At 35.9% G+C, this 27,901-nt stretch overlaps 1 protein-coding gene across 1 annotated transcript in view; it reads left to right on the top strand.

Annotated features, from left to right (window-relative positions):
* Positions 1-27,901, top strand: part of LOC140449405 (discoidin domain-containing receptor 2-like) — a 1,157,947-nt gene that overhangs the window by 1,032,947 nt on the left and 97,099 nt on the right. Inside the window, exon 10 of the mRNA XM_072542564.1 lies at positions 11,945-12,097. Coding sequence (XP_072398665.1) covers positions 11,945-12,097 — 153 coding nt within the window. The remainder of the gene's footprint in view (positions 1-11,944; positions 12,098-27,901) is intronic.

Below are 27,901 nucleotides of genomic sequence, written 5' to 3'. Positions count from 1 at the left end.
ATGGTCCTGCCTGAGCAAAACCTATCTATTATCTCCTGAGCAATTAACAGTATCGCAAATATTTCGTCCTGAAAGACTAAGAGCCGAGAGCCCGGCCAAATTTCAAATCCGATTTCGCTCGCATATACTCCAGCACATGCCCGCTCATCCATTCTGGACATATCCATGAACAAGGTGAGCCCTCTTCGACGAATCAGTGCAGGTTCTCGTTCCATCCACTTATCCCTATCAGGAAATTGAACCAAGAATGAGGATGAGGAATCTTAGAAGGAAGGATGAGAGACTGATTGGTTGGAACGATTTAGCAAAGGGTAAAATGGGTTTTACTTGGTTTAGGAATAAATACGACCCTAGTCCTCCTCCAGGGCAAAGGATTATACCCTACCGCAAGACAGGCCGTAAATATCCTGACCAGTGTGGGGACAATAAGGTCCAGACCCTACTAAAGGAGAGTGGACATTCAAGAGAATATATTCGGCGTCTCAATTCATCAAAACCGTAGCAAATCTCTTGTTGAAATTTGTAAATCTTTTACACATTTCATACGGCTCAAAAAAAAACAGAAAACGACAGTCGTTTTCGTTTAAGGCTACCAAAATAGGTGGCGCTTTTTGCAGTTTACACTAGAATAGACACATTCACTTGCTTTCTGTGTTTGAGTTTGTATCTTTCCGACTGTCTGAAGACGTATGGCATACAGAAATATCGTGATAATAGTCTACTGATACCAATTCATACACGAAAAGTTTGACGAATTGTGTTCCTTTATTTTTATGTATTTAGGTCTAAATTTACCTATAAAACTCTTGCTGTAATTTGTAAATCTTTTACATATATATACGTATATACATGCCCGAGAGAAAATTATATTTGATGAAATGCTCAAATAAAGAAAACAAAATGATTTTACACAATTGGCAACATTGCTTTTCGCTAAAAAACACCAGGTAGGCAACAGCGACTGCAGCTCCACATTTAAATGTAATCGAGTTCCAACTTGTACAGCAATTTCATCTGCATACGTAATTTTACATGTAACATAGGTGTTAGTTTTGCACGAGCTCCATCCATAAAAACACAAGTATCCTCTTTTTAAAATCTATTTCGAATTCAAATCGACGGCAACTAGGTCAGAATTAATTAGTTGAATTTTTGATGGAATATTCGACTAATTGCGGGTTGGGGTACTTATCGCAAAAAGAACTCGCTTCGAAAATACGGAACGGGAATTTTGTTTTTATTTGAGCAAATAATACTTTATGAAAACTAATAAAAATTCGCTTTTATCCAATATTTACTTTGTGTACTCGAATAAGTTTGGTATTTTTTATTTTACTGAGGTCTATTTAACAACTATAAAGAAAAAATTGAATTAAGTTGTCTATTTGCTTGATAGCGATTGGTGAAAATACGATCAGATTTACACAGCAGAAACGCTCTTAAATTCCATCCATTTTCATTTTGTATTTGAGGTTGAGGTTATATTATTAGCCATTTTGTTTGTATTCAGTTTAGTGGCGGATCCAGGGGGGGGTCACGGGGGCCATGACCACCCCCAAAACAAAATTAAATATCAATCAAATATTCCTAAAAAAAATAATTTAAAACCCATTAATCCTACAAGCAGGAAGTCAAGAGTTGAAATGATTCAAACTCATTTATTCTAGGGGTAAGTGTAGAATTATATGGAAGCCTTTTTAAATTGCTCTTTAAAAAAATCAACAATTCTGAATACAGTAATACCTCGACTAAGACTTCCACGAATTCAGAGTTACGCGATTTTCAAATTTTGTCAATTCGTCATTTGAGTGCCAGAGGCTCGTATAGTTTCTCGTCAAAATCAATCTGCTGATTCTGCTAAGCTGATCAATCTGCTAATTTCATCCTCTTGATTTGCTTTTGAAGGATGATCTTCAATTTCAGAGTCACTTTCAATTCCACCTACTTCGGGAGATTCTTCAGCCTCGGAATCCCATAAATTATTAGCTTTATCTTGCAGTTCTGCGGTTGATAATGGTTTTGGGAACATTTTAGTCGCACTATCTACTTTCACTGTAATTCAATATAATTTTAGGAGCTTAGTTGTCGACACTAACATCGATATCAAACGACTGATGCAGATGGATTATTTATTTCAAAATATGTATAGGTACCTACCTAACAATATTATTGCATTCCAACAAGGATTATCAATTTTAAAAATTCATTCAGAATAGATATAACACCTATTGTATGCATCTCTTTGATGTTCATATCAAAGAGATATTTACATGGTTTGTTACACGTTTAGACTGTATTATTGGATTTCCGGAATCATAAAAGTCGTTTAGATAATATACAAAAACATTACCGGACTGCCAGATTAACTTCGGTAACAAAGATTTAGACTTTAGGTATAAATACAAATAGGATCCGACGGAACGGTGTTGCCCCTTTACGTAACAAAATTCTTTCGACGCAATAATTTCAAAAATGATAATGAATATTTTAAATAGCTCATAACTATATTGAAGGAAACATGCTTCTAAACAAATTCAGTTATGCATAAAATGAAATAAAAAATTTTTTATCAGTTTATGGTGATAATGGTTAAATACACATCTATTCACATATTTGTAGCCGAAGAAGACGAATGTACATTTGTTATTTATTATTTTTCCGCTTAGAACATTGAAAGATTGATGCGGGTATTTAAACAAACTAACATTTACAATTACGTAACCTAAAGTAACACAAAGAAATACATTTAAAACTTTTGTTGTTGAGTTTCCAACAAATTCATTAAAATTCACGACCAGTGCACCTTAAACGGACCTATCTTCACTATTTGTATGCATTACAAATACCCAATAAAACTCAGACGACCAGATCTTATCTTATTGCCTAATGAATTGTAAGGACAACGCTGACTCTCCGTTCGAATTGTCCAAATAAAGTCAAACAACCATTCTCTATCCTTACCTGATTGTTAATAATCGGCTGCACCGTAATTTATTGGGTAATGCTTTTTTTATTAGCGTAAGAAACATTTCAGTTTGTTTTATCTTTAGAATCAAAGGCACTAATGAGGAATTGTTTGTAATAGGTTTGATACTGATTTATACCTAGAACAGTCGAATAAAATGATTTTTTATGGGTGTATAATTGATAAGTCGAGTCGGTAAAATGTTATTTTTTAATTTAATGTGGATATGTATATTATATATATATATATATATATATATATATATATATATATATATATATATATAATATTGTGGTATTCAAAATTAAAGGGTAAAATATTAAATGTAAGATGAAATCAATATTTCAGAGATTATAGAAAATAAAAAAATACTCCGAGCTGCCTGGAATTAACCAAAGGTAATCTTAGTCATAAATAATCTTTTGTATAAATATAACAAGTGAATAGTGCGGGTACAATGAATAGAAGTTAACGATGGTTTTTCCCCATAAGCCATAAAGTGTTCGGTAAGCCGGATTTGCGCCATGCAAAGGAAAATAAAAATAGTTAATAAATAAATGATTGTTCGGAATATGTAAATACCCAGTAGAAATTAAGTGTCCTTGTAGAAATAATATGAATTAGGAAAGTTTGTAGGTATTTCTGATTTTATGTTGGAGTGGTATGCAAATTTCTGATTGGCCGAGAATTTGGAAAGTGGTGATGGGTGTGTATAATGAGAGGTTGGATGAATGGTTGGTTTTCAAGGTGGTATCCAAGGGTAGTAAGTGATAAAGAATAAGTTGTGAGTTGGTGAAGTAATTGTGTCCGACGGTAGCTGATCTGGTACAAATTTGTAAGTAAACTTTTCCTACTTGTATTCTACGTATCGTTGTTTATTTCGGAACGAGAGATTAAGTTTGGCGAAAGGAAAAGAGGCTGGCATCATTGGAAAGGTACGTGCATTCGAAGGAGAGCATTGAAGACACTAAATTGCAATATCTTGTTTAATATTGCCAATTACATAGGAGGCTGCTGAGAACTGATAGTTCATTTTGCATAGAACAAGGAATTGGACAACTCAAGGACGAGGAAGCGTTTTAACAGGAGAAACATTCCAAATATATTAAATTTGAGAATTTTGGGTAAAAAAATATTATATCATATTAGTAACGTGTGAATAAGTTGTCGATAGTGGAAGGAGATCAAATTTGTTCTGAGAAGGGGACACGGAGCTGTCGAGAGAATTGGATAATTCATACAAATTTTTCTTGGTACAATCGATATATCAAAATTGCATTAGGAAGGACACTGAATATTATTTGATTTGTTTATGTAGAATAATAAGCTGTATTTTAGATTGTAATTGTATTATATTATCCATGCATTATTGAAGGTTCACGTACGTAGAACGAATTTTGTTTGATAAACATTGTATGCTTATAATTTTTGGAGGTATTTTAATCAGTTTATTTTATTACATTATTTTCATATCATATTATGTTGTTTTATTTCGTTATTCTTTGGATCTAACCCATCAGCTGTAAAGTATAGATATTGAAGCACGAGTAAAACCTGAGATAACAAAATTGAAAGGTGTGATATAAATCATAAATAAAAAATTTTAATAATGTTTTATATAAATTTTTTTGTAAAGTTTCAAGATTAAAATTCTTGATATCACATTAATATATATATATATATATATATATATATATATATATATATATATATATATATATATAGATATAGATATAGATATATAGATATTTTAGGAATCAGCGATCTCGAATGGCCCGACTCGGGAAAGATAAAAATCAACAATAAAACAATATATTATTCAGGAAGTCAAGACGGTTTACACAGATATGGTGTCAGCATAATATTAAACAAAAACATTGATGAAGCTGTAATAAATTTCACTCCATACTCCAACAGAATTATACTCTTACAATTAAACCAGAACAAACCCAAAATAAACATCCTACAAGTTTATGCTCCAACTGCGGACAAACCAGAGAGCGATATTGAAACTTTCTACGAAGACCTAGACAACATTTACGCAATATGTAACAATTATAATGAGAGACTTTAACGCAAAGGTTGGGGAAGACAAAATACTATTGCTAAAACTGCTATTGCTTTGTTGAATTGAATACCCAAAAATATGGCCTAGGAGGACATCGTTCATGGCCACTAAAGTAGATGGTACCTGTGTACGCTAACGATTGCACTGATAAAGATTTCGGAGACATTCGTTGGACTTTCCGAGTTTGAATTTGTATCAGCCCAAGTTGTTATAACATTCTATTGATGCCGATTCGAGCACGAGAAGTTTAACAATCTTGGGTAGAATTAAAGAACAACTATGTAAAGGAGTCTGCACAGATAGAATATGCTGAGAATGATGATAATATACGTATATATAAGAATTAGTAGCATAACTCGCAACATTGATAAAAATGGTGTGGGAAATGAAACGCAATTATAAATACGTATTTCTGATCCGTGGGTCGTCGTCAGTACGGTGCAAGCTAGAATATTATAAAATTACCTTGCGAAAGGATTATTACAGAATCTAATTCTTAGCAATAATATTAGTATACCCGGACATCACTAAACTACAACTAACCCATTCACATGGAGGAAGCTGCAGTTCCCTAAAAGAAGCAACGCCATTAACGTTAGAACCTCTAACAACACAATGAAGAGGTTAATACGAGTAAATAGTACAAATTAAGGTAACGAGAAATGGCGATATTCAAACAAAAATTAAAAAAAAGTAAAACAGTTGAAGAGCGATAGAAAGATCAATGCTCGGGGTGAGACTTATAAACAAAAAAACAAACAAATGGATTAGAAGCAAAACCAAAGTAAAAAACGCAGGAGAACATGCTGCCAAATTAAAATGGATCTTCGCAGGACACAATTCCCGCTAAAGGATAAAAGATGGAACCACGAAATACAATAACGGAGACCATGGTTAGGAAAGAGAAGCAGAGGAAGACCACAAATGAGATGGGCTGATGATATTAAGAAGATCGGAGGACACAATTGGAAGCAAATCGCGCAAAATAGAAAACACTGGATTTATTGGATGGAGGCCTATATCCAAAGTTGGATTACTTAAGGCTGAAGAAGAAAACAGTTAAAAGGCTACTAAAATAGACTAAAGTAAGTAAACTATTAACCTAAGTATTGGTATGTAAGTATGCTTATTATCAAGTTGCACAAAGTCAAATGGGTAGGACATCTAGAAAGGAGTTATCTAAAAGCAATTATCAAGAAAATAATAAAATGATGCGGACTGTTTCCCTACGACAAATAAATCAGAAGAGCCCAAAAAAACCAACGATAATTCCGCTAGGAGTAAAGATGCCATGATAATCTTTAAAACACCTTTCTTACAAACTGTTTTTGAAAATTTGGTATCAAACTAATGTCGCAGAGAAAAACGCGATACATTTTTTGATGTTTGCATAATAACTTTGCATAATAACTTTGACCAGGATGCTTGGGTATCTTCTGTTTTTAAATGCTTTGTTATATTAATCTCTTAAACATAAAGTAAATAAAAAGTATTTTTGCCCAAATCTTAACTGGTCTTATATGGCCTATACATTGATCATGAACGTATAGAGTCATCATCATCATTTAACCTGGATCTATCCACTGCTGGATATAGGTCTCCCTCAGTCTTTTCCATGTATTTCTGTTTTGTGCTGTTTGCATCCAATTTTTGTCGACCCGTTTTATGTCATCAGACCATCTTGTTGGTGGACGACCTCTACTTCGATGTGCTTCTTGTCTCGGTCTCCACTGTATTATCCGCTGTGTCCATCTGTTATCCGACATGCTAGCTATGTGCCCCGCCCAGTTCCACTTAAGGGTCATAATTCTTTCTATGGCATCTGTCACTCCTGTTCTCCGTCTTATTTCCTTGTTCGTGATCCGATCCCTACGAGAAATGCCTAACATCGATCGTTCCATGGCTCTTTGGGTGACACAAATTTTATTTCTTACTTTCTTGGTTAGTGTTAATGTCTTTGCACCATATGTAAGTACTGGCAACACGCACCGATTAAAGACTTTTCTTTTAAGACACATGGGCAGTTCTGATTTAAGAACATAGCTTAGCTTGCCGAATGCCACCCAAGTGAGTCCTATGCGGCGGCTTAGTTCGCACGTTTGATGTCCTAAGTACTTATATGAGGTGGTTTCTTCAATATGCATGCCATTTACTGAAATCTTTTCGCTTAACACAAGATTTGTCATGATTTGTGTTTTTGTGTGGTTGATTTTTAATCCTACTTCCTACTTCCTACTTCCTACTAGGTAGAATAGTAGAGTATGAATACTATAATTAAAGTAATTGAGCTATTTAAAACATCGGAGAACTTTCAAAAAATATACAGTTCAAACTAAACTATGTATCAATCTGAGAAAATTAAGGAAAATACAAATCTCGACTTCGCGTTTTGAGTTCTCAGCGTGTTAGAGATCCAACATTAATAAGGCTAACAACAAACAAGGGGCTAAGGGTGCAAAAGCTCCGAACCCCAAATCTAAGCCGAAGACGTCAGCAAACGGCGGTGGTCAAATATCCGATTCGCAGCTGTTGTGTACATTCAATCAGTCCCGTGTTTTAACGGTATGCGTCAAGACGCCTGCTGATGCCCACGTCCTCCCTTTTCCGATACCTTCTTGGTAAATATGCGATGGTGAAGATGCCATATAGTAGGTGGGCCTGAAAATTAAAGCAGATCTACACAAGAGATTAAAAACAAATGAATATAATTAAAAGAAATTGGAATAAAATAATTATTTGAAGAAAAATAGCAACTAACGTATGGTCCTAAAGGTTTGGGAAAAATTTCACCTGGTCTGATTGAGAAGCAAAATGCATTTAACAAAGAAGGCCATGGAATTGAAATGTCATCAGTTATTGACATTTAATAAACAAAGCAGAATATTTTGGTTTGTGCTCTGCAAAATGTCTTATAAAATTGATATTCGTCGAGGTGTTTATAATATGGTTGGGCGAATGTCGAAACGAGATATTGTTAATATTTATCGAGATCAAAACATAAGCAAATCGACAATTTATCGCACAATCAGAGAATGTGAAGAAGGGATGCCATGTGTTAACTTGCGTAAAAGTGGCCAACCGCGGATTTTGAACCATATAAGAGAGGCAAGACTGATTGAAGCAGCTAAGAATAAAATTGGGGTCTCACAGCGAAAACTGGCCAGAAGATTTCATGTTGGAAAGACTACAGTACACAGGACCCTATCGAGTAACAATATTATCTACCGGAAAAGAAGGAAAGCTCCAAAATACACAGAGGATCAATTAGAGAGAATTCCGAGATGTTGCCGCGCGTTAAGGCGAGTGCATTTCGTCAACAAGTCGAAACTTTACCTTTGTACCGAAAGCAGACAATCCCCCCAACCTATTTTGTACCTCAGGCTCGTCCAATTGAAGAGTTCTGGGCAATATTAAGTCGGAAAGTCTATAATAACGGATGGGAAGCACAAAATCAGGAACAGATAAGACGCCGCATATATAAAAAAATTAGAGAAATTGACGCCGAGGTCGTCCAAAGGATGATGCAACGTGTCAGAGGAATTATTAGGCAAATCGAAAATAATGGTCCCTTGTCTGACATTTGAATTTTGATTTATAATAAGGATAGTTAAGTTAAATTGTTGAATAATTTAATAAAAATATAAGATTATTGTGGTCAGAGTTATATGCTTTTGAAATTTTTCCCAAAACTTTAGGACCATACGTTATGTGACTATTATAATGTTGCAAGTTAATAAAAAAGGGTATAAATATAAACGCAAGCAGGTCTTGCATTTAAAATGTTTACGAAACACGAGACCAATTGTTTTCGGCTTCTCATTTCATATTTTGTTTCATATATGAATGTTATATAGAGCGAAATATGGAAGCAACAAAATCACCTCTTCTCCATAACGTTCCGTGTAATATCGCAGTTAAACGATATAACCTACATTTGTGAGAAAACTGGAGCTAATCTTTCATATTTCAAAACGTCAAGAGAACTGAGAATATTCACGAAAATCGACAATATTTACTTTCCACAGACAAGAACGACGCGTCTTTAAAGCGTCGAATTCAGGTCAGGACAGTGGAAACGGTTCAACGTCGAGCTGGGGAATTTCGTTTGATATATGTGAAGGCATGTTAGAACTTTCGTGTCTATATAAAAGACTTATATTTTTGGTTACGTGAATATAAAAAGATATTTATTTGTGGCGTTAGGAAAAACTTGTTTCCAACGATATTAAGGGCGAGGCAGATATTTCGGTTTTAGTGTTTTTGTTCGTTATATATCAAGGATCTTTCTATAAACGTTGCTTTATTTTTTTCTTGAGGTTAGAATACCAGCTTAACTAATTTTACTCGGAAGTAACGACAAATTACTTGAAAATATCTTAAAAAAGATTTCCGAAGTGAAAATCGAAATGTCAGTCTGAAACTGCTAATCAATAACATCAAATATGGGCACTTAACCTTGATTTTTGCTTTAAAGTAGCTTTGCTGTCACGTCTGCTTGGAAATTATAAGCGGTGTCTTTGTTCTGATAAGAGAAAAAAGAAAGACTGGATGACTGCAGAAATCCTTGACATGATGGAAGAGAGACGGATATATAAAACTAAAGATACTGCCAAATACCGTGAAACCCATAGACGAATAAGAGCTGAGATAAGAAAATCTAAAGAGAAATGGTTCTCGGAGAGATGCGAAGAAATCGAACAGTGCGAAAAGGTATACGACTATCACAATATGCATAAGAAGATAAAGGAACTCAGAACAAAGAAAAGCTACAATATTTTATCGAAAGGGCTATGCGATGATAATGAAAATCTACAACTAGACCCCGACAAAATAGTTAGAATCTGGGAAACTTATTTGGAACAACTGTTTAATGATGACCGTCCTAGTGGGTATACACTGAGCAATGATGATACTGGCCCTTCTATTCTAAAATCAGAAGTGGAGAATGCTATAAAGGGTCTTAAAAATAACAAAAGACCAGGCAACGATAACGTATACGGGGAAGTATTAAAAATGCTCTGCGAAACAAACAGTCAATTTCTAGACTCACTCGTCAGACTCTTTAACAATATTTATAACGGCGGGGAGTATCCTGAAGACGGGCTAGAGTCAACTTTTGTTGCCATACCGAAAAAACCAAAAGCAAAGTCTTGTGATCAACATCGGATGATAAGTCTAATTAACCACATTTCGAAGGCATACACCAAGGTTATTTACAACAGAATAAGCAAAAAATGCGAGGATAACATTGGAGATTCGCAGTTTGGGTTTCGGAATTCTCTTGGGACAAGAGAAGCACTTTTTAGTCTACAGGTACTCATCCAGCGCTGCAGAGATATGAACAAAGACGTGTACATATGCTTTATAGACTACGCAAAAGCATTCGATAACGTACAGCACGAAAAGATAATTGAAGTTCTCCATAAGATCGGAGTCGACTACAGAGACATTCGAACAATAGCGAGTCTCTATTTTGGCAAACAGCTAAAGTGAAAGTAGGATCTACATTGACCAATAAAATTGAGATCAAGAAAGGGGTACGACAGGGCTGTATCTTGTCTCCTATTCTCTTTAATATATACTCAGAAGAAGTATTTAAGACAGCGCTGGAGGAAAGCACAGAAGGCATAAAGATAAATGGAGAAATAATTAATAACATAAGGTATGCTGATGACACTATGATTCTAGCAAGGAGCATGGAGGAACTGAGTTGCCTAATGAGTAAGATACAAAAAACAAGTGCACAATACGGACTCAGACTAAATATCACAAAAACCAAATGGATGTTAGTAAGCAAAACCCAACAACCACCACAGCAACTGATATTAGACAATGAAAGAATTGAACACGTGGATTCGTACATCTACTTGGGAACAACAGTTAACTCAAATTGGGATCAAGCGAAGGAAATACGTATAAGAGTAGAAAAGGCAAGAGCATCGTTCACTAGCATGAAGCAAATTTTCACCTCTAAAAGCCTCACCCTACCTCTCAAAATTCGACTTCTGAAATGTTATGTATTCCCGGTTTAGTTATATGGAATGGAGGCGTGGACAATGACCGCAACATTGATGAAAAAAGTAGAGGCCTTAGAAATGTGGGCTTACCGACGTATATTATGTATATCCTGGACTGAGCACGTGACCAACGAAGAGGTACTACGCCGGATAGATAAAGAGAGAGAGGTAGGAATAAGTATAAAGAAAAGAAAGTTGGAATACTTGGGTCACGTTATAAGACATAACAAATATAGAGTACTACAACTGATCGTTCAAGGGAAAATAGACAGCAGAAGGGGTCCAGGGAGGAGAAGACACTCGTGGCTCCAAAACTTGCGGCAATGATTTGGATTTGTCATCTGCTGAACTATTCAGATCTGCCGTAAACAAAGTCAGAATAGCCATGTTGATTGCCAACGTTCGGAACGGACAAGGCACATGAAGAAGAAGTCTTTGTTCCCTAGTTGAGCGACGTCATATTTTTGATACGATATTCTCTATTCTCTGACCTTTGAGATAGTTTCTCTTAATTTCGTGATCATTAGGACGTGATAGGAATCCGCGTGTGCTCCTTTATAATCCTTAACATTTACTTTTCGTTTCGCGTTTGGAACAAATAAAACCAAAACAGTCAATTGTTTCAAATATAAAATAAATACAAACTGGTTTAACGTAAATAGAACTTTTAAAAAAGCTCTTATATCTACTACATAAGATTCGAGTTAACCCGTATCGTATCTTACAGTTAATAATAAAAAGCAAGATAGTTGGACGAACAAAAGTTGGTAGAAAACAAGCAACATGGCTTGCAACTGTACAAATTTCCTCAGTGTCGAACTTTACGAAAAAAACTCTAGAATGATTGTCAAAATGTCTTTTGTATATATTTCTAAATGTATATTTTTGTTACAGGGTGAAAGACGAGAGCAACACTTCACACCAGGCAGATTTACTCCTATCAAATTGCCCGAAGGACCACCGTTAGAAGGAGTTGCTCATTTGCTAGACTTTCCAAGACATAGATTAAGACTACTGGAAAAACTCGGCGAGGGAGACTTCGGAATGGTAAGTCCAATCTGTCCATACATCATCTCGCAGTTCTCTATATAAAAGATTAAATTATAATTATATTAAAAAGTCAGTCTACAGAAGTGACTTCTAAAAGAAGAAAAAACTTTTTAAAAGATCTAGAATTGTGTACGGAAAAAAATCCGCCGAGTGTGACCAAAGCTTTACAGCCCTTTTCCCGATCATAAAGATACATGTAATATTAACGAGCGGTTCCCAAAGTTCGTTCCTTATTGATCTCTAATTTTTTGGTCGCTCGCCGGTACAAATTGTTTTCGTGTTCATCTGAGCACGAAGGAGAAAGAATAAACAAAATAAAAAAAATGGAGAAAGCAATCTGAAAACGTAGTTTGCCGCCTTTATGTTTCATATTGCTTCATAACACTTACAATGAGAATCTCAGCGTGCGACACAATGGCCTTTTTTAGTTTGTCTTTTTTTGTATTAACGCAGTGGATTGTGGTCTCGGGACGGGCTGTTGAGGACCAACTGTTGGTGCATTAAACGTGTACTTTATGTCCTTTATTGCATTTAGTACGATCCATTAAGTGTACAGTAAAATATTAATTCGAAAATAGTGTTTAAATTGATATTAAAAATATTCGGAAATATAGTTTTTATATAAAATAGATATGAAAAAGAATTTTGTATTCTCTAGAATCTAATCTACCCATAATGCAGAGAAATTAGTTATTTCCGTGACTTTGATCTAGCCAAGTATCTATCTGACTTTTTTTTGAAAACAATCAACAAATTGAACATGTCTCACAGTATCACAGTACAACTATTTGGGAACTATAATTAATGAGTCGTGGGACAATATCCAAGAGATTAAATGTTGCATCGTAAAGGCAAAAAGTGCATTCTTGACTATGAGCTCTGTGTTCAAGAGCCATGACCTCACCCTAGAAACAAAAATAAGGCTCCTTAATGGTACGTGTACTCACTGCTTCTGTACGAAGTAGAAACGTGGACATTGAAGGCAGAAACTCTATCAAAACTTCAGGTTTTTAAGCCATGGTTATCCAGAAGGATCCTGAAGATACCATGTAAAATTGAAGAAAAAAGGGCCCCAGAACGAAGAAGAATATCCTGGCTTGCTAACTTGAGAGCATGGTATAGAAAGACCACAACACAGCTATTCCGTATAGCAGCCAACAAAGTCATCATAGCCAGAATGATCGCCAACGTTTGGAACGGACAGGCACCCCAAGAAGAAGAATCAACAGGGGCCAAGAAGTCTACCAATAAAAAGTAAAGCATTAGATCAATATGACTGGGGTTTTGTTTAATTTTATTAATTTCTCTGGATTTTACAGTACTCCCAAGTTCACCGTAATGTTTGTATTTTGAGAACGATTTCCGAAGTGAAAATTGAAACTTCAATAAACTTACTTTAATCTTTAATTGTGGCTTATTCCCATTTAAATAGTAATTACTCATTAGAATATGATAAAAACGAACCGAGGCTTAGTTTTTTATTGTATATTTTTTTATTCTTATAATTTATTATTTTGTTAATATTCCTATGTTATGTCCTGTTAATAATATGTTATTCTTAGTTTATTATCGACCGCCTATAAGGCCGCTATTATACTAGGCAACTGATGACGCAACTGGTGACACAACTGGTGGCGCCACCAAATTAAAGCACAAAATATTTCGGGTTCGGTCACCAGAACGACAACAATTTCTGGTTGCGCAACCAGTTGCCGTAATTTAATAAGTCACATTTACTTAAATGCTCCGTGACGTACTGAGTCATTAGTGGAGCAACTTGGTGGCGCCACTAGTTGCCTAGTCTAATAGGGGCCTAAGGTGCAGTGGAGAGGCGCGAGTGGAATCCCCATTAGGCCTAATTCACTGACAATTTCCAGGAGAAATAATATTAAACATAAGTATATCTATTTAAAAAGCTATTTTGTGTTCTTCTAAAAATTTTCAATAGAATATGGTTAAATATATAAATACATAAATAATGTCTTTCCAACTCCCTGAAGCAACGCAATTATACCAAACCTAACAATGCACGAACTGAAATTTCCTCATATAGACCCATCTCAGTCACCAATGTAATGTGCAAAGTCATGGAAAAAATAGTTAACAAAAGATTGCTATGGCAATGGCGATACAAATTCCTCTAAAACATCTACTGGAGTTGGGGCAGCTGTCGTTACTTCAAATATTACAGTTGAGTATAAACTACCACTAAAAACCAAATGTTTTTCCTCCAAGAACGAATTTTCGTTGGAACAAGTAATTTTGGCTCTATCGTATAAGGATTTAATGATTCCCTTTTTAATATTAATATTGTGATTTGATTTGAAATTTAAATATCTGTTGGTGTGTGTTGGTTTTCTATACACCTGAGTTTCGTATCCAGTATCGTTCTTAGAAATTAAAACATTCAGGAAAGGTAGTGTGTTATTATATTCCTTTTCCATGGTAAATGTTATTGTCTCTTCTTTATCGTTTATATCATTTAGGAATGTGTCCAACAACTCTGATCCATGAGGCCATATTGAGAATACATCATCTACATATCTCCACCATACTGAGGGTTTTAAATTTTGTTTAGAAATAATATTTGTTTCAAAATCTTCCATAAATATATCGGCTAATAATGAAGATAAACTAGAGCTCATTGCTAGAAAATTCGTTCTTGTAGGAAAAACATTTGTTAACATCTGTTTTATTAAAAAATGATTATCCTTTATCGTTTATAAATAAGGAATTTTCAACAATCGATCCGAATAGTACAAAACAGCTTAGAACGAGATCCTACAGCATATACAAGGAATAATACGAGGAAAATAACAATACCATACATAAAAGGATTATCGGAAAAGCTTAAAAGGATAGGAAATAAATTCAACATTTCAACAACATTCAAAACAACAAACACGTTGAGATCTATTTTGTCCAAAACCAAACCTAACAATGAACAAGAAAGGACAAAGAATTGCATTTATAAAATACCTTGTGAATGCGATCAGTTTTATTTAGGTGAAACACCAAGGCCATTAAATGTTAGAATAACTGAACATCAATCCTATATTAAAAATAGAGAATTTGATAGATCTCAAATATGTAAACACGCATGGGATAATGAACATAGGGTTCAATGGAATGATTCAAATATAGTCCTAAAAGAAACGGATAGTAAAAAGAGAAAAATCAAAGAAGCTGTTCTAATTATGCTAAATGAGACCAATTGTGTCGCGAATTCCTCGGCAGAATGTAGTAGGATCTGGTTACCCATATTGAAAGAGGAAGTTATTAAAAGGAAAATACCAGTATTGGTAACTCAGTAACATATAGAGGATACATCATTTATGTTTTTTAAATAACAAACATATAAAATCAGAATTTGGTGTTTATTGAAGGTAAATTAAATGCACTACCAAATACTTACCATGTCGGGATAGTATTATGAGGTTTTTTTCCTGGTTTTTCCCTCATAATTTACTATGGAATCACTAACAGGAGAACTTTACTGTCATCATGGCATGTATTTGTCTTTTTAAAGACGAATTACATGCTATGATCTTTTCTGACGGATATTCTCAAGTTAAAGTTGATTTCATGTAATCGAATGAACTATCTTATAAGTAAAGTCGTCCCAGGAACGCAACTCAACAATATTGGCAATATCATTTGAAAGTCGTCTACTTTAAAATGTATAATGTATGTCTGAATTGTCAATATAGATAAGTCAGATAAAATTAAATAATTAGAAGAATTTTTCACTAAGTAACAAAAAAACAAAATTTGTTTAATTTACTAATGTTTGTATTTTGAGAACGATTTTCGAAGTGGAAATTGAAACGTCAATAAACGTACTTTAACCTTTAATTGTGGCTTATTCCCATTTAAATAGTAATTACTTTAATATTTATAAGTTAATTATCTCATGTATATGTTTATATGTCGCTATTAACCTCGAAAAAATCGCCTTACCCATAAGCTATCGTATATCATTACGGATTTATGAGCCATTTTAATCAAAATCAGTTGAAAAACCACAGCAAATATTTTCCTATCGGCCGTTTATTGTTCCCAAACTACATTTTTGTGTCTTTCATTGATTAAATCCATTTTTCATGAGCTAACAGCACGATAAGAAGTGCCTCTCCTTCAATAACAGGGCATTAATCTTCAATTTTCGATATTAATTCTTTCTGTCCTCTTCTAGATGAAAGGACTCGTTCAAGTCCGACAAAATCGCTCTCTATAGCTATTACATTTATTGCTTTTTTACTGCGGCCTTTCTCTTCGAAGTGCTCTCGAGGATATTTGTTTCACTTTTGTCCGATTGACAATTTTAAGCAACATTAGTAATTAGTGATAATTGCTTGGGCGTATGCTCGTTGTTTATATGGGACTAGTAGTGGACAGTCAAAAAGTAAATGAGAAAAATTAATTTTATTAAATATTATTTTGTTGAGTTAGATCTGACACTTGTTTTCCACTAATTTTTGTCGTCTGAATTTGAGAATAAGCTCAGATTTTGTCTATCACATCAACTTTTTAAACTGCAGGATATCCTCAAAAATTACATATAAAGAAACATAAAATAAAAACGTACCAAATCTACAGTTTACAAAACATTTAATGTAAGTTAAATCGAGTTCATACAAATAAAATTGTTTAATTAATGAACAGTACTTACAAATCACCCAAACTGTTCTTAGTTTTAGAGGACGTTTTTAAAAACCTAAATTGGAAATATAAGGGAATAAACATCAATGGCCGCTACCTCAGTAGTCTACGATTTGCAGATGACATAATCCTGATAGCTACTGACCTACAAGAAATGTAAACCATGCTTTTAGAACTACATACCGAATCTTCTAAAATAGGACTGAAAATGAATTTAAACAAAACAAAAGTCATGCACTCCGAAGACACCGTGACAATAATAAACGATAAAGTTATAGAAAAAGTTGAAGAATATATATACTTAGGACAAAAAATAATACTAAATAGGGAAATTCAAACGGAAGAAATAAAAAGAAGAAGAAAGTTAGCTTGGGCAGCATTCGGTAAACTGAACTATATACTCAGAAATCAACAAATTCAATTACATCTTAGATCTAAAGTTTTTGATGCATGCATTATTCCGATATTAACTTATGCGGCACAAACATGGACAATCACAAAAAAGAATATGAATATACTTAGAGTCACTTAACACGCGATGGAAAGAGCAATACTAGGTATATCACTTAAGGACAAGAAAACAAACACATGGATAAGACAGAAAACCAAAGTCACCGATGTGGTGCAAAAATCATTAAAGTTGAAATGGGAATACGCTGGACATGTAGCTAGGAGCGATCTAAACAAATGGCACAGATCAATTTTAACCTGGAGACCATACCAACACAAAAGACCCAGAGGCAGACCTCCTATGAGATGGACAGATGATCTGAAAAGGACTGCCGGGAAAAATTGGCTACAAGTAGCGTACAATAAAAAACAATGGAAAGAAAGACTTGAAGAGGCTTATGTTCAGATGTGGACGTGAATGGCTAGACGAAGAAGAAGAAGACTTACAAATGAAGACAAACATTTTCGCTTATAGCTTTTTCTGGAGTGTTCAGTTGGTGTACATTCGCGTTTGATGCTACAACAATAGTCAGCCATCATATGTACGTCCCATCTACCTTGATACTGTTGTGAATTTATTAAAAGGTTCAATATTTATAACACTTACGGATTTAATTTATTTCTTTATTTATATTAACTTATCTGACAATAATTTATTATATCCGTACGTACAAAATTCGCGAGCGCGGGTCTTGAGTATTAACTGCCCTCCATATAAAAATGTTGTATTTATATACGAAATCCTGATATACTAGAACAGCATCGAAAGATCGCTTTGTCTTGCATCGAAAAATCGAGAAATATCTAGTTGGAGAATTCACCATAATTTGAATCTAGACTTCCACCGAAATTTCTACAATAAAACAGAATAATTAGTCATAAAAGTTAGGCCAGTATATTTATCGTAACATTGCCCCCCTCTTAAAAGATGGTTCCTCCTGGAACCTTGTCGGGACTGGAACCGGAACTGTATGCTGGTATCGGCAACTGGACCCTCTTTTACAACTTCCAGTTGTATAAAAATGACAAGGGACGGTTTTCTCTCCGCACCAGTAACTATGCGGATTGCAACAGACTAACACCTGGACTTCGGTGTCTTTAAAGATCTCCTCCACCATATTTCGGATAACCCTCCAATCTAATTGGCGGCACTCCAACTTTGGCATGGCTAACTTTTGCACGTCGGACTCTAGTACGTGCTCTCTCAATTGAAGTAAGGCTTCCCATACATCTCGGTAGGTAGGTTGGTCACGGGCAGTGTCTTTTGTTACCAGGTAGAAAAGGTAACGTGATGCATCTTGGAGTTTCAAGGTTTTACCGGGAGCTGGCACCTGGCATTGAAGTTCTGCAACTCGACCAAACTTCCTTCGAAAGACGGATGCCAACCCTGGTGCGTCTTTGATACTGGCCGGGATGGTAAGGGCCAGCGAGTAGTCATCGGGGAGCGCGAGTAGATCTTGCTTTTCTTCAGTGGTAACACCATGTCTTGCTTTACCGGTACCTCCATAGGCACCCATGAATTCCTCAAACGTGAGGTCAGACACATCGTGGACTTGGTTTACTTCCACTTCTTCATCTACGTCGTGGTCACCTTCGAAAGACGCCAGCCGGTTATGGTGTACTATCATCGGCTTTCCCTTCGGAATCTTGCTTATTCGGTAGATGACATCGTTGATCTTCTCCATAATGAGGTATGGACCTTCCCAAAACTGCTGCAATTTGGGAGAACAACCTTTTCGCTTCTTGGGATTATACAGCCATACTTTGTCGTTCTTCTTAAAGCAACCCTTTTCGGCTTGTGTATCGTACCGTTTCTTCATTCGGTCGCTAGCGATCTGAAGGTGGGAACGGACCAACTCATGTACATCGTCCATTCTTCTTCGTAATTCGATCACATAATCTTCACCTGCTACATCTTCTCCAGGTCGACACCCAAACTCTAGATCACAAGGTAGTCGCATTTCGCGTCCGAATAGGACTTTCGCTGGTGTCTGGCCTGTTGATTCGTTAACAGCAGATCTGTAGGCCATTGTGAAGAACGGAAGGTATTGGTCCCAGTCTCGCTGATGATCGGACACCATCTTTGTCAAATATTTGCCAACTGTCCTATTCATCCGTTCTACCATACCATCAGATTGCGGATGATATGCTGTAGTTCTTGTTTTCTTCATGCCTAGTCTATCACATATTCCTTGGAATAGATCGCTTTCGAAGTTCCTGCCTTGGTCACTATGGATCTCCAAAGGCACTCCAAATCGGCTGATATATTCTTGGATCAACTTATCTGCAACGGTGGCGGCCTTCTGGTCTGGAAGTGCGTAAATCTCGACCCACTTACTGAAGTAATCCATTACTACCAGCATGTACTTGCCTCCATTTTCACTTTCTGGAAATGGCCCAGCGATGTCCAAAGCTATTCTTTCAAACGGGCTTCCAACATTATATTGTCTCATAGGAGCTCTCCTTTTTCGGTAAGGCCCGTTACTCGTGGCACAAATAGTACATTTCTTACACCAGTCTTTTACATCGTCGGAACTGTTCATCCAATAAAACCGTTCCCGAATTCGCTGAAGGGTTTTCCTTACACCAAAATGCCCTCCCGATGGACTGTCGTGTAACTGACGAAGTACTTCGGCTATTCTGCTCTTTGGGATCACCAACTGTCTTCTCTTCTCTGAACCGTCATCATTTTCCAGGACTCGTTTAAGCAAGCCATCTTCGATGATAAATGAGTCCCACTGGGCCCAATACGTCTTAACTACTGAGCATAGGTTTGATATTTCCTGCCAAGGTGGTCGACGGTTTTCCTCTTTCCATTTTCGGATTTTCTGTATAACTGGATCTCTCTCTTGTTCTTCCCTAATCTTAGTAGGCGTCCAGTCGTCGTTGACAATCGTCGTTCTTAGCACTGCTGCTTCCTTGGATTCCGTTTTGTTGCAGTGGGAACACTCTGCTGAGCATGGCCTTCTGGAAAGAGAATCAGCGTTTCTGTGGCTAACTCCGGCCCGGTGCTCAATCTTAAAATCGTATTCTTGGAGTCGTTCGATCCACCTGGCTATCTGACCCTCTGGATTCTTAAACTGCATCAACCACTTAAGGGCGGCATGGTCGGTTCGGATTAGAAACTTTCTTCCATAGAGGTATTGATAGAAGTGCTCTACTGATTTCACTACTGCCAGAAGTTCTCTTCTCGTGACGCAATAATTCCGCTCAGGTTTTGAAAGAACTTTACTAAAATATCCGAGGACTCGTTCCTGTCCTCCTTGAATCTGAGACAGCACTCCTCCAATTCCCACATTACTTGCATCTGTATCTAAGATGAACTCTCCTTCTGGCAGTGGATACCCTAAAATTGGTGCTGTTATTAAATGCTTTTTCAAAGTTTCAAAGGCATTTTGGCAGTCTATATCCCAGCGGTATTCTCTTGCTTCCTCTGTAAGTCGCGTTAATGGCTTAGCGATATCTGCAAACTTCTTAATAAACCTCCGGTAGTAAGTACATAGTCCAAGAAAACTTCTCACTTGATGTTTGTCAGTTGGTTTTGGCCATTCCTTAATGGAATCGATTTTTCCCTTATCCACGGCCACTCCTTCTTTACTGACTATATGACCCAGATAATTGACTTTACCTTGAAATAGCTGGCACTTCTTGGGGTTTAGCATCAATTGGGCAGCTTTAAGTCGATTAAAAACGTTTTCTAAATTCCTCAAATGATCTTCGAATGTCTCCCCCAAGACGATTATGTCATCTAAATAAACCAGGCATGTTTTCCAAGATAACCCTCTCAACACATTTTCCATAAGCCTCTCAAATGTCGCAGGAGCATTACAAAGTCCAAATGGCATAACGTTGAATTGCCACAATCCAGATCCTGTGGTGAAGGCTGTCTTTTCTTTATCGACTGGGTCCATTTCTACCTGCCAGTATCCAGACTTTAAATCTAAAGTAGAAAACAATTTACTTCCAGCCAATGTGTCCAATGTGTCATCGATCCGAGGCAGAGGATAACTATCTTTCTTGGTAACGTTGTTCAGCAAACGGTAATCCACACAGAACCTCGTCGTTCCGTCTTTCTTCTTAACCAGGACCACCGGAGAGACCCATGGACTCGTAGAAGGTTCTATCACCCCGTCTTTCTTCATTTCCTGAACAATCGTTTCAGCTTCCGCTCTCTTCGCCTGTGGTAATCGTCGAGCTGTTTGACGAATTGGCTTAGCATTACCAGTATCAATTTTATGCTTAACAACGGTAGTTCTTCCCGTCTTTCCTCCTTTCGGTACGAAAATATCACGATACTGCCGAAGAAATTCCCTTAATTTCCTTTTCTCCATCTGATTTAGAGACTGTCCTGCAACTGCAACCATTTGGTCGAATTTGTCGTTGGAATTATCAGATGTTGTCGCCTGACGAATTATGGATGTCACAGGTACACAAGTTCCTACTTTTGTCTCTTTCTTTAGGGTCACTGGGTAGTCGTTGACATTGATAAGTCTCACAGGAATTTCTTTAGCCGAAGTCACCAATTCCTTTCCAATTATGATTCCACGGCCAACCTCATCGTCGTGGTTCCAAGGCTCCATCATAACAGGTCTCCCTTCGTCTACAATTCCCTGTAGTCGCGCTACTATGATCGTTTCGCTTCTCGCAGGCACGACTGTATCTTCTGTAATGGCTGCTTGCACAGTGTTGTCATTATGTGGATGGAGAAATACCTCCTCGTTGCCAACTTTGATTACCTTATTCTTAAAATCCAATTGGAATCCATGCATATTCATTACGTCCATTCCTAATATAACATCCTCTTCGATGTCAGCAACTATAACAGTATGGACAAACTTTTCTGCCCCAATTCCCAATTGTACCTGGATTTCTCCATGAATGTTGGCATTTTCACCTGTAGCGGTCCGAAGTCGTAACCTCGTTGGTAACAGTTTCTTTCGGCTGTTTATAACTGTTGGACGTATAATGGTTCTGGTCGCTCCGGTATCCACCAACAACGTATGTCTTTTACCATTTATTTCTCCATCTACATATACACTATCTTCACGACACTTCAAAGAAGCTATTAGTATAAGAGGGTCTTTGGAAAAGTTCCGGGTCGAAGCTGCTCCCCTAAAGCCAACTCGTTCTGGTTTTCCTGATGGTGAGTTTCTTGATTTTATGGTCTTCGTTTTCTTGCATGTAATAATTTTCATCATATTAACGAGCTGGTCAAGTTTATCTTCATCTCCTTCCTCTTTTACAGTCCGAACTTTACTGTATCCTCCAGAGGCCTGTGTAGCTGACTCGTATTCGAGGGCGGCGGATAAGACATCAACCAGCGTCTTGTGACGAGCTAATCGCAGTGTTCTCTGCATTTCATGATCACGAAGACCATCAATAAACGTTTGAACGGCCAATTTTTCCATCATGTCTTCGGGAGCTGTTGGATAAGCATATCGTACTAATCTGGCAATATCTACCTCATATTCTTGAAGAGCCTCATCTTTCTTCTGTCTACGATTTTTAAGCTGTGACTGATATACATGCTCCAAATGTTCGTGGCCATATCGCATATTTAACCTCTTCTTCAGTTGTTCGAAATCATCGGTCTCCTCTACGGCTATGGTCTGAAGCACATCTAAGGCATCTCCTCGAAGAGCGATAGTCAGGTTTACAGCCTTTTCTTTTTCAGACCATCCATTCGCTCTTGCGGCTGATTCGAACTGTTTCATGTAGTTGTTCCATGATGATTTTCCGTCGAAAGTTGGGACTTTAACATGAATAGAACCTCCACTTCCTTCAAATTTCGGCCGTGTCTCCAACTTACATTTCGTCTCGTCTTCTTTTATCTCCACTGTAATTGGATTGTTTCCTCTCTCTGCTGTCCCTGTTTCCTCCATCTTCCTTTCCATCTCTTTAATCTTTTCTTCGAAGGCCGACATATCGGCAGCAACTTGGTTTTTTAGCGAAGACATTCTATCGTCGAGGGCAGACATCTCAGAAGTTACTTTAGAGATGTTAGCAGAAACTTTACTTTCCAGAGACGAAATCTCGTTAGAAACTTTGTTTTCTAATGATGCGATGTCACCAGAAACTTTCGAAATATCGCCAGAAACTTTGTTCTCCAATGATGCGATGTCGCCGGAAACTTTGGCTACATCAGAGGAAACTTTCGAAATCGACGAGAGGACAGCATCTTCAAATATATAAGTCTCTGGATCTAGTCCTTCTTCTAGCAAAGCGTTCTTTAGTCGTTGGACTAACTCAGCCTTTTTTCCGGTAGAAGCTAATTCTCTGTCTTCAAGATGTCTTCTTAAATTAGTCACTGTCAGCTCATAAATCGTAGCCATTTTCACAATTTATTTTATATTCACTTGTAATTTATTTTCGCAATTTATCTAAGTATTCCACTGTTCTGACACCATTTGTTGTGAATTTATTAAAAGGTTCAATATTTATAACACTTACGGATTTAATTTATTTCTTTATTTATATTAACTTATCTGACAATAATTTATTATATCCGTACGTACAAAATTCGCGAGCGCGGGTCTTGAGTATTAACTGCCCTCCATATAAAAATGTTGTATTTATATACGAAATCCTGATATACTAGAACAGCATCGAAAGATCGCTTTGTCTTGCATCGAAAAATCGAGAAATATCTAGTTGGAGAATTCACCATAATTTGAATCTAGACTTCCACCGAAATTTCTACAATAAAACAGAATAATTAGTCATAAAAGTTAGGCCAGTATATTTATCGTAACAATACCTTGAAAACGCTCACCTTGCTCATCACTCACCGCATCAAGATTTTCTGGTAAATTAGTAAGGTGGCTATTTAAAAAATGCACTTTAATGCTCATGTTGCAACCTAGCTTTTGGAAGCTCTTCAAAAAAGTTTTTAACAATGTTTTTGAATACCAACCATGCATTCTTTTCAATTTCTGACATTGTTACCACGAAATAGTCATCTGCAAGAAGTTGCCGAATCTGTAGACCATCAAAAACACCTGCCTTTATCTTTTCAAATGACAGGCTAGGAAATTGCAACACTAGATACTTGAAACAGTCTCCTTCAGTTGGCAAAGCTTTAACAAACTGCTTCATGGGACCCAATTTTATATGCAGAGGTGGAAATATAATATTCTTTCTGTCGAGAAGTGGCTGATATACAATGTTTGAATCACCAGGTTTCAGGTCCGGTCTTGCGGTAAATTCGACTGCACCCAATGTTGCGCACGAGCTCTGATGTCCCACATACCCAAAAAGCAGGGATCCATGTGTATTCACGTTGTTAACCAAGTAGGAAGCAGACCATTTTAAGGTCAATACAAATATCCATTGGTTAACAAAAATTAAAAAATGTACTTACGATATTGAGATGGCATAAATCTCTTCTAATGAAAAATATAATTTTACGACAGTCATTTGAAATCTTTCAATCCGAAATCTGTGCTGCCTATTATACTGCAACTAGGAATCAACAAAATTTTAAACAACTTATAAAACGAAGCACCGCTAAGAGAAGTTATATTTTGCCCCGAATTGCACAGGCTCACATTACTGATATCTTAATGTGAATAGTGAATATTTAATTATAATAGTTAATAATGGAAATTTTTGGATGAGATACAACCGACACAACGTTAAAATCGCATAAAAATATTCAGCATAAAAAGAGACCTTACTGTATAATAAAATTCTGACATTTAAAAGGATCAAACGAACTAAAACCTGGGAGTCAAATACAGGGTGAGTCATGAGGAACTTTACATACTTCTACCATATGTAGAGTCCCTCAGGGAGCATATCATGTGGCCACTAAAAAATGTCAACTCCTCTTCTTTATTAATTAACAGGGTGATTTGTGTAATTGACCATTTATTTTATTTTACTGTAGTGTTTATACGGCTCATTTGATTTTTTTAATTTTTGCATGATACAGTACACTACTATCAAGCATTCGACTGGTATTAGCTAAACTAAAAAATTCCAGGACTGGCGTTGGAAAAATTAATTTAGGGATTCGTATTAAATATTACACCCTGTATATATTTTTTTTAAAATGCAATAAGTGATTTTCAAACTACATAAATAGCCAATGAAAACGACATATGCGACAATGTTGTCGCACTTTTATTAAATTTTTAGTGAACGATCAAATCTTACCAAAAATAGAACAACCATAAAAGTATCAAATTATAAGGTATTAATTTAAACAAATGTTATAAATTTCAAACATTTTAATTAAAATGAGTTCCTACAACATAATCTAATACGTAGAAAATTAACATCTTTACTGTCACTTTGTATTATCTCTACGATAGAATCAATTGTTTTTCAATTTTAAATTTTTACTCATAGATCGTATTGGGGCATTATTTTCGATAAATAATAAATTAAATTGATTAAAAAGTCAAACCTCTTGTATGTGTTAGTTTTTGTTGATTGTAAATGATTAAAATTTTATGTCAAATAATAATACATTGCATCAACTGTACTAAATAAAAATAAATCTAAAAAAGTTTAAAATGAAGGTTGGCGTTGACCGTTTGACGTTTCTTGATATTTTATACCCATTGTCATTATTGTCATTATCGATTGTTATTTATGTGTACAAGAATACATATTTCTTCTGTCATATCTACGTTAAGTACATTGTGTTAGTTTTGGTAGAGCTTTTGTTACTTTCGTTCAAAATGCCACATCAGTTTTCGACCACAGAATATGCAGACATAATATTTGTTTATGGATTCTGTAATGGGAATGGTAGGGCTGCTAGTAGAGAATATCGCAGGAGATTTCCTAATCGTCGAACTCCCAGTCATCCAACATTTGGGTCAGTTTTTAATTATTTGCGAGAAAATGGCACTTTTCCTAGTGGAACAACAGAGCGACATGTAGATGAAGCGCAGGAAGATGACATTATGGACGCCGTTACTATGAACCCTACAATAAGCACTAGACAAGTAAGTCGAGAACTCAATGTTACTCAATCAAAAGTAAGTAGAGTCTTACAAAAAAATAATCTATACCCATATCACATTCAAATGGTTCAGCGACTACATGCTGGAGATGAGATCGATAGGTTGGAATTTTGTAGATGGATTAACAATAATCGACCAACGCTATACAGGACACTATTTACAGATGAAGCCCAATTTACCAGAGACGGGATAAATAATTCACGAAATTCACGTGTGTGGGCAGAAGAAAATCCCCATGCTATTCGAGAACGTCGTTCTCAGTTAAGGTTTTCGGTTAACGTGTGGATTGGTGTCATAAATAACCAATTAGTAGGTCCTCACTTTTTTGATGGTCCTTTAACAGGGCAGGTCTATTTGAACTTTCTACAAAATATTTTGCCGAATTTGCTTGCCAACGCGAACGTTGCTATCCGAGGGATGTATTTTCAGCCTGATGGGGCACCCCCACACTTTTTACTGGCAGTGAGACAACATCTCAATAATGTTTATGGCAACAGGTGGATAGGACGTGCAGGTCCTATTTCGTGGCCTTCAAGATCCCCTGATTTCAATCCCGTTGATTACCATATTAGGGGACTATTGAAGCAACTAATTTACGCAGTGAATATTAATAACCGACAACAATTAATTGATAGAATTATACATTGTTGTAATACTATTAGAAACGATCCCCAGAGTATCCGTAATTTAATACGTCAATTAACAATTCGGCAACAAAAATGTGTACAGGCTGCAGGGTTCCATTTCGAAAATCTATTTTGAATTATTTTTATTTTGTTACCATTATTGTATCTTTTCCAGTTCTAATTTATGGGTTTATCATAACTATGTACATATTTTTAGTTTTTTTTAATTGTTCTTCGTTATTGTTAGTAGTTACTGTTTTTTGTTGTGCAGTGACTCACTTTATCATTTCAATTAAAATGTTTGAAATTTATAACATTTGTTTAAATTAATTACCTTATAATTTGATACTTCATTATGGTTGTTCTATTTTTGGTAAGATTTGATCGTTCACTAAAAATTTAATAAAAGTGCGACAACATTGTCGCATATGTCGTTTTCATTGGCTATTTATGTAGTTTGAAAATCACTTATTGCATTTTAAAATAAATATATACAGGGTGTAATATTTAATACGAATCCCTAAATTAAATTTTCCAAAGCCAGTCCTGGAATTTTTTAGTTTAGCTAATACCAGTCGAATGCTTGATAGTAGTGTACTGTATCATGCAAAAATTAAAAAAATCAAATGAGCCGTATAAACACTATAGTAAAATGAAATAAATGGTCAATTACACAAATCACCCTGTTAATTAATAAAGAAGAGGAGTTGACATTTTTTAGTTTTTTAGTGGCCACATGATATGCTCCCTGAGGGACTCTACATACGGTAGAAGTATGTAAAGTTCCTCATGACTCACCCTGTATATAAAGATGGATTTTTTTATAGTTTTTATATACCATGTATTCTTCTAGTATATTAACTATTTTTTCTTTTATCATGAACTTTTGTGTAGAGTTTAAAAAAATTCAATCGTTAGGCATTTAACTCGGCATCGTTGTGTTGCCACTATGATCGTCTTTTTTGCAGCTGCTTTTAATAAAAAGTAATATTGAGGTTATAGTATAGTATATTCAATCGTATACATTGACTTCAGACATCGCAACATCTCCATAAAAAACCGTTTTTTCTGTTTAACTCGAGAAAATT

Source organism: Diabrotica undecimpunctata, chromosome 9 (assembly GCF_040954645.1).
Source record: "Diabrotica undecimpunctata isolate CICGRU chromosome 9, icDiaUnde3, whole genome shotgun sequence".
Classification (NCBI taxonomy): domain Eukaryota; kingdom Metazoa; phylum Arthropoda; class Insecta; order Coleoptera; family Chrysomelidae; genus Diabrotica; species Diabrotica undecimpunctata.
This window is presented reverse-complemented; position numbering and strand designations above follow the sequence as displayed.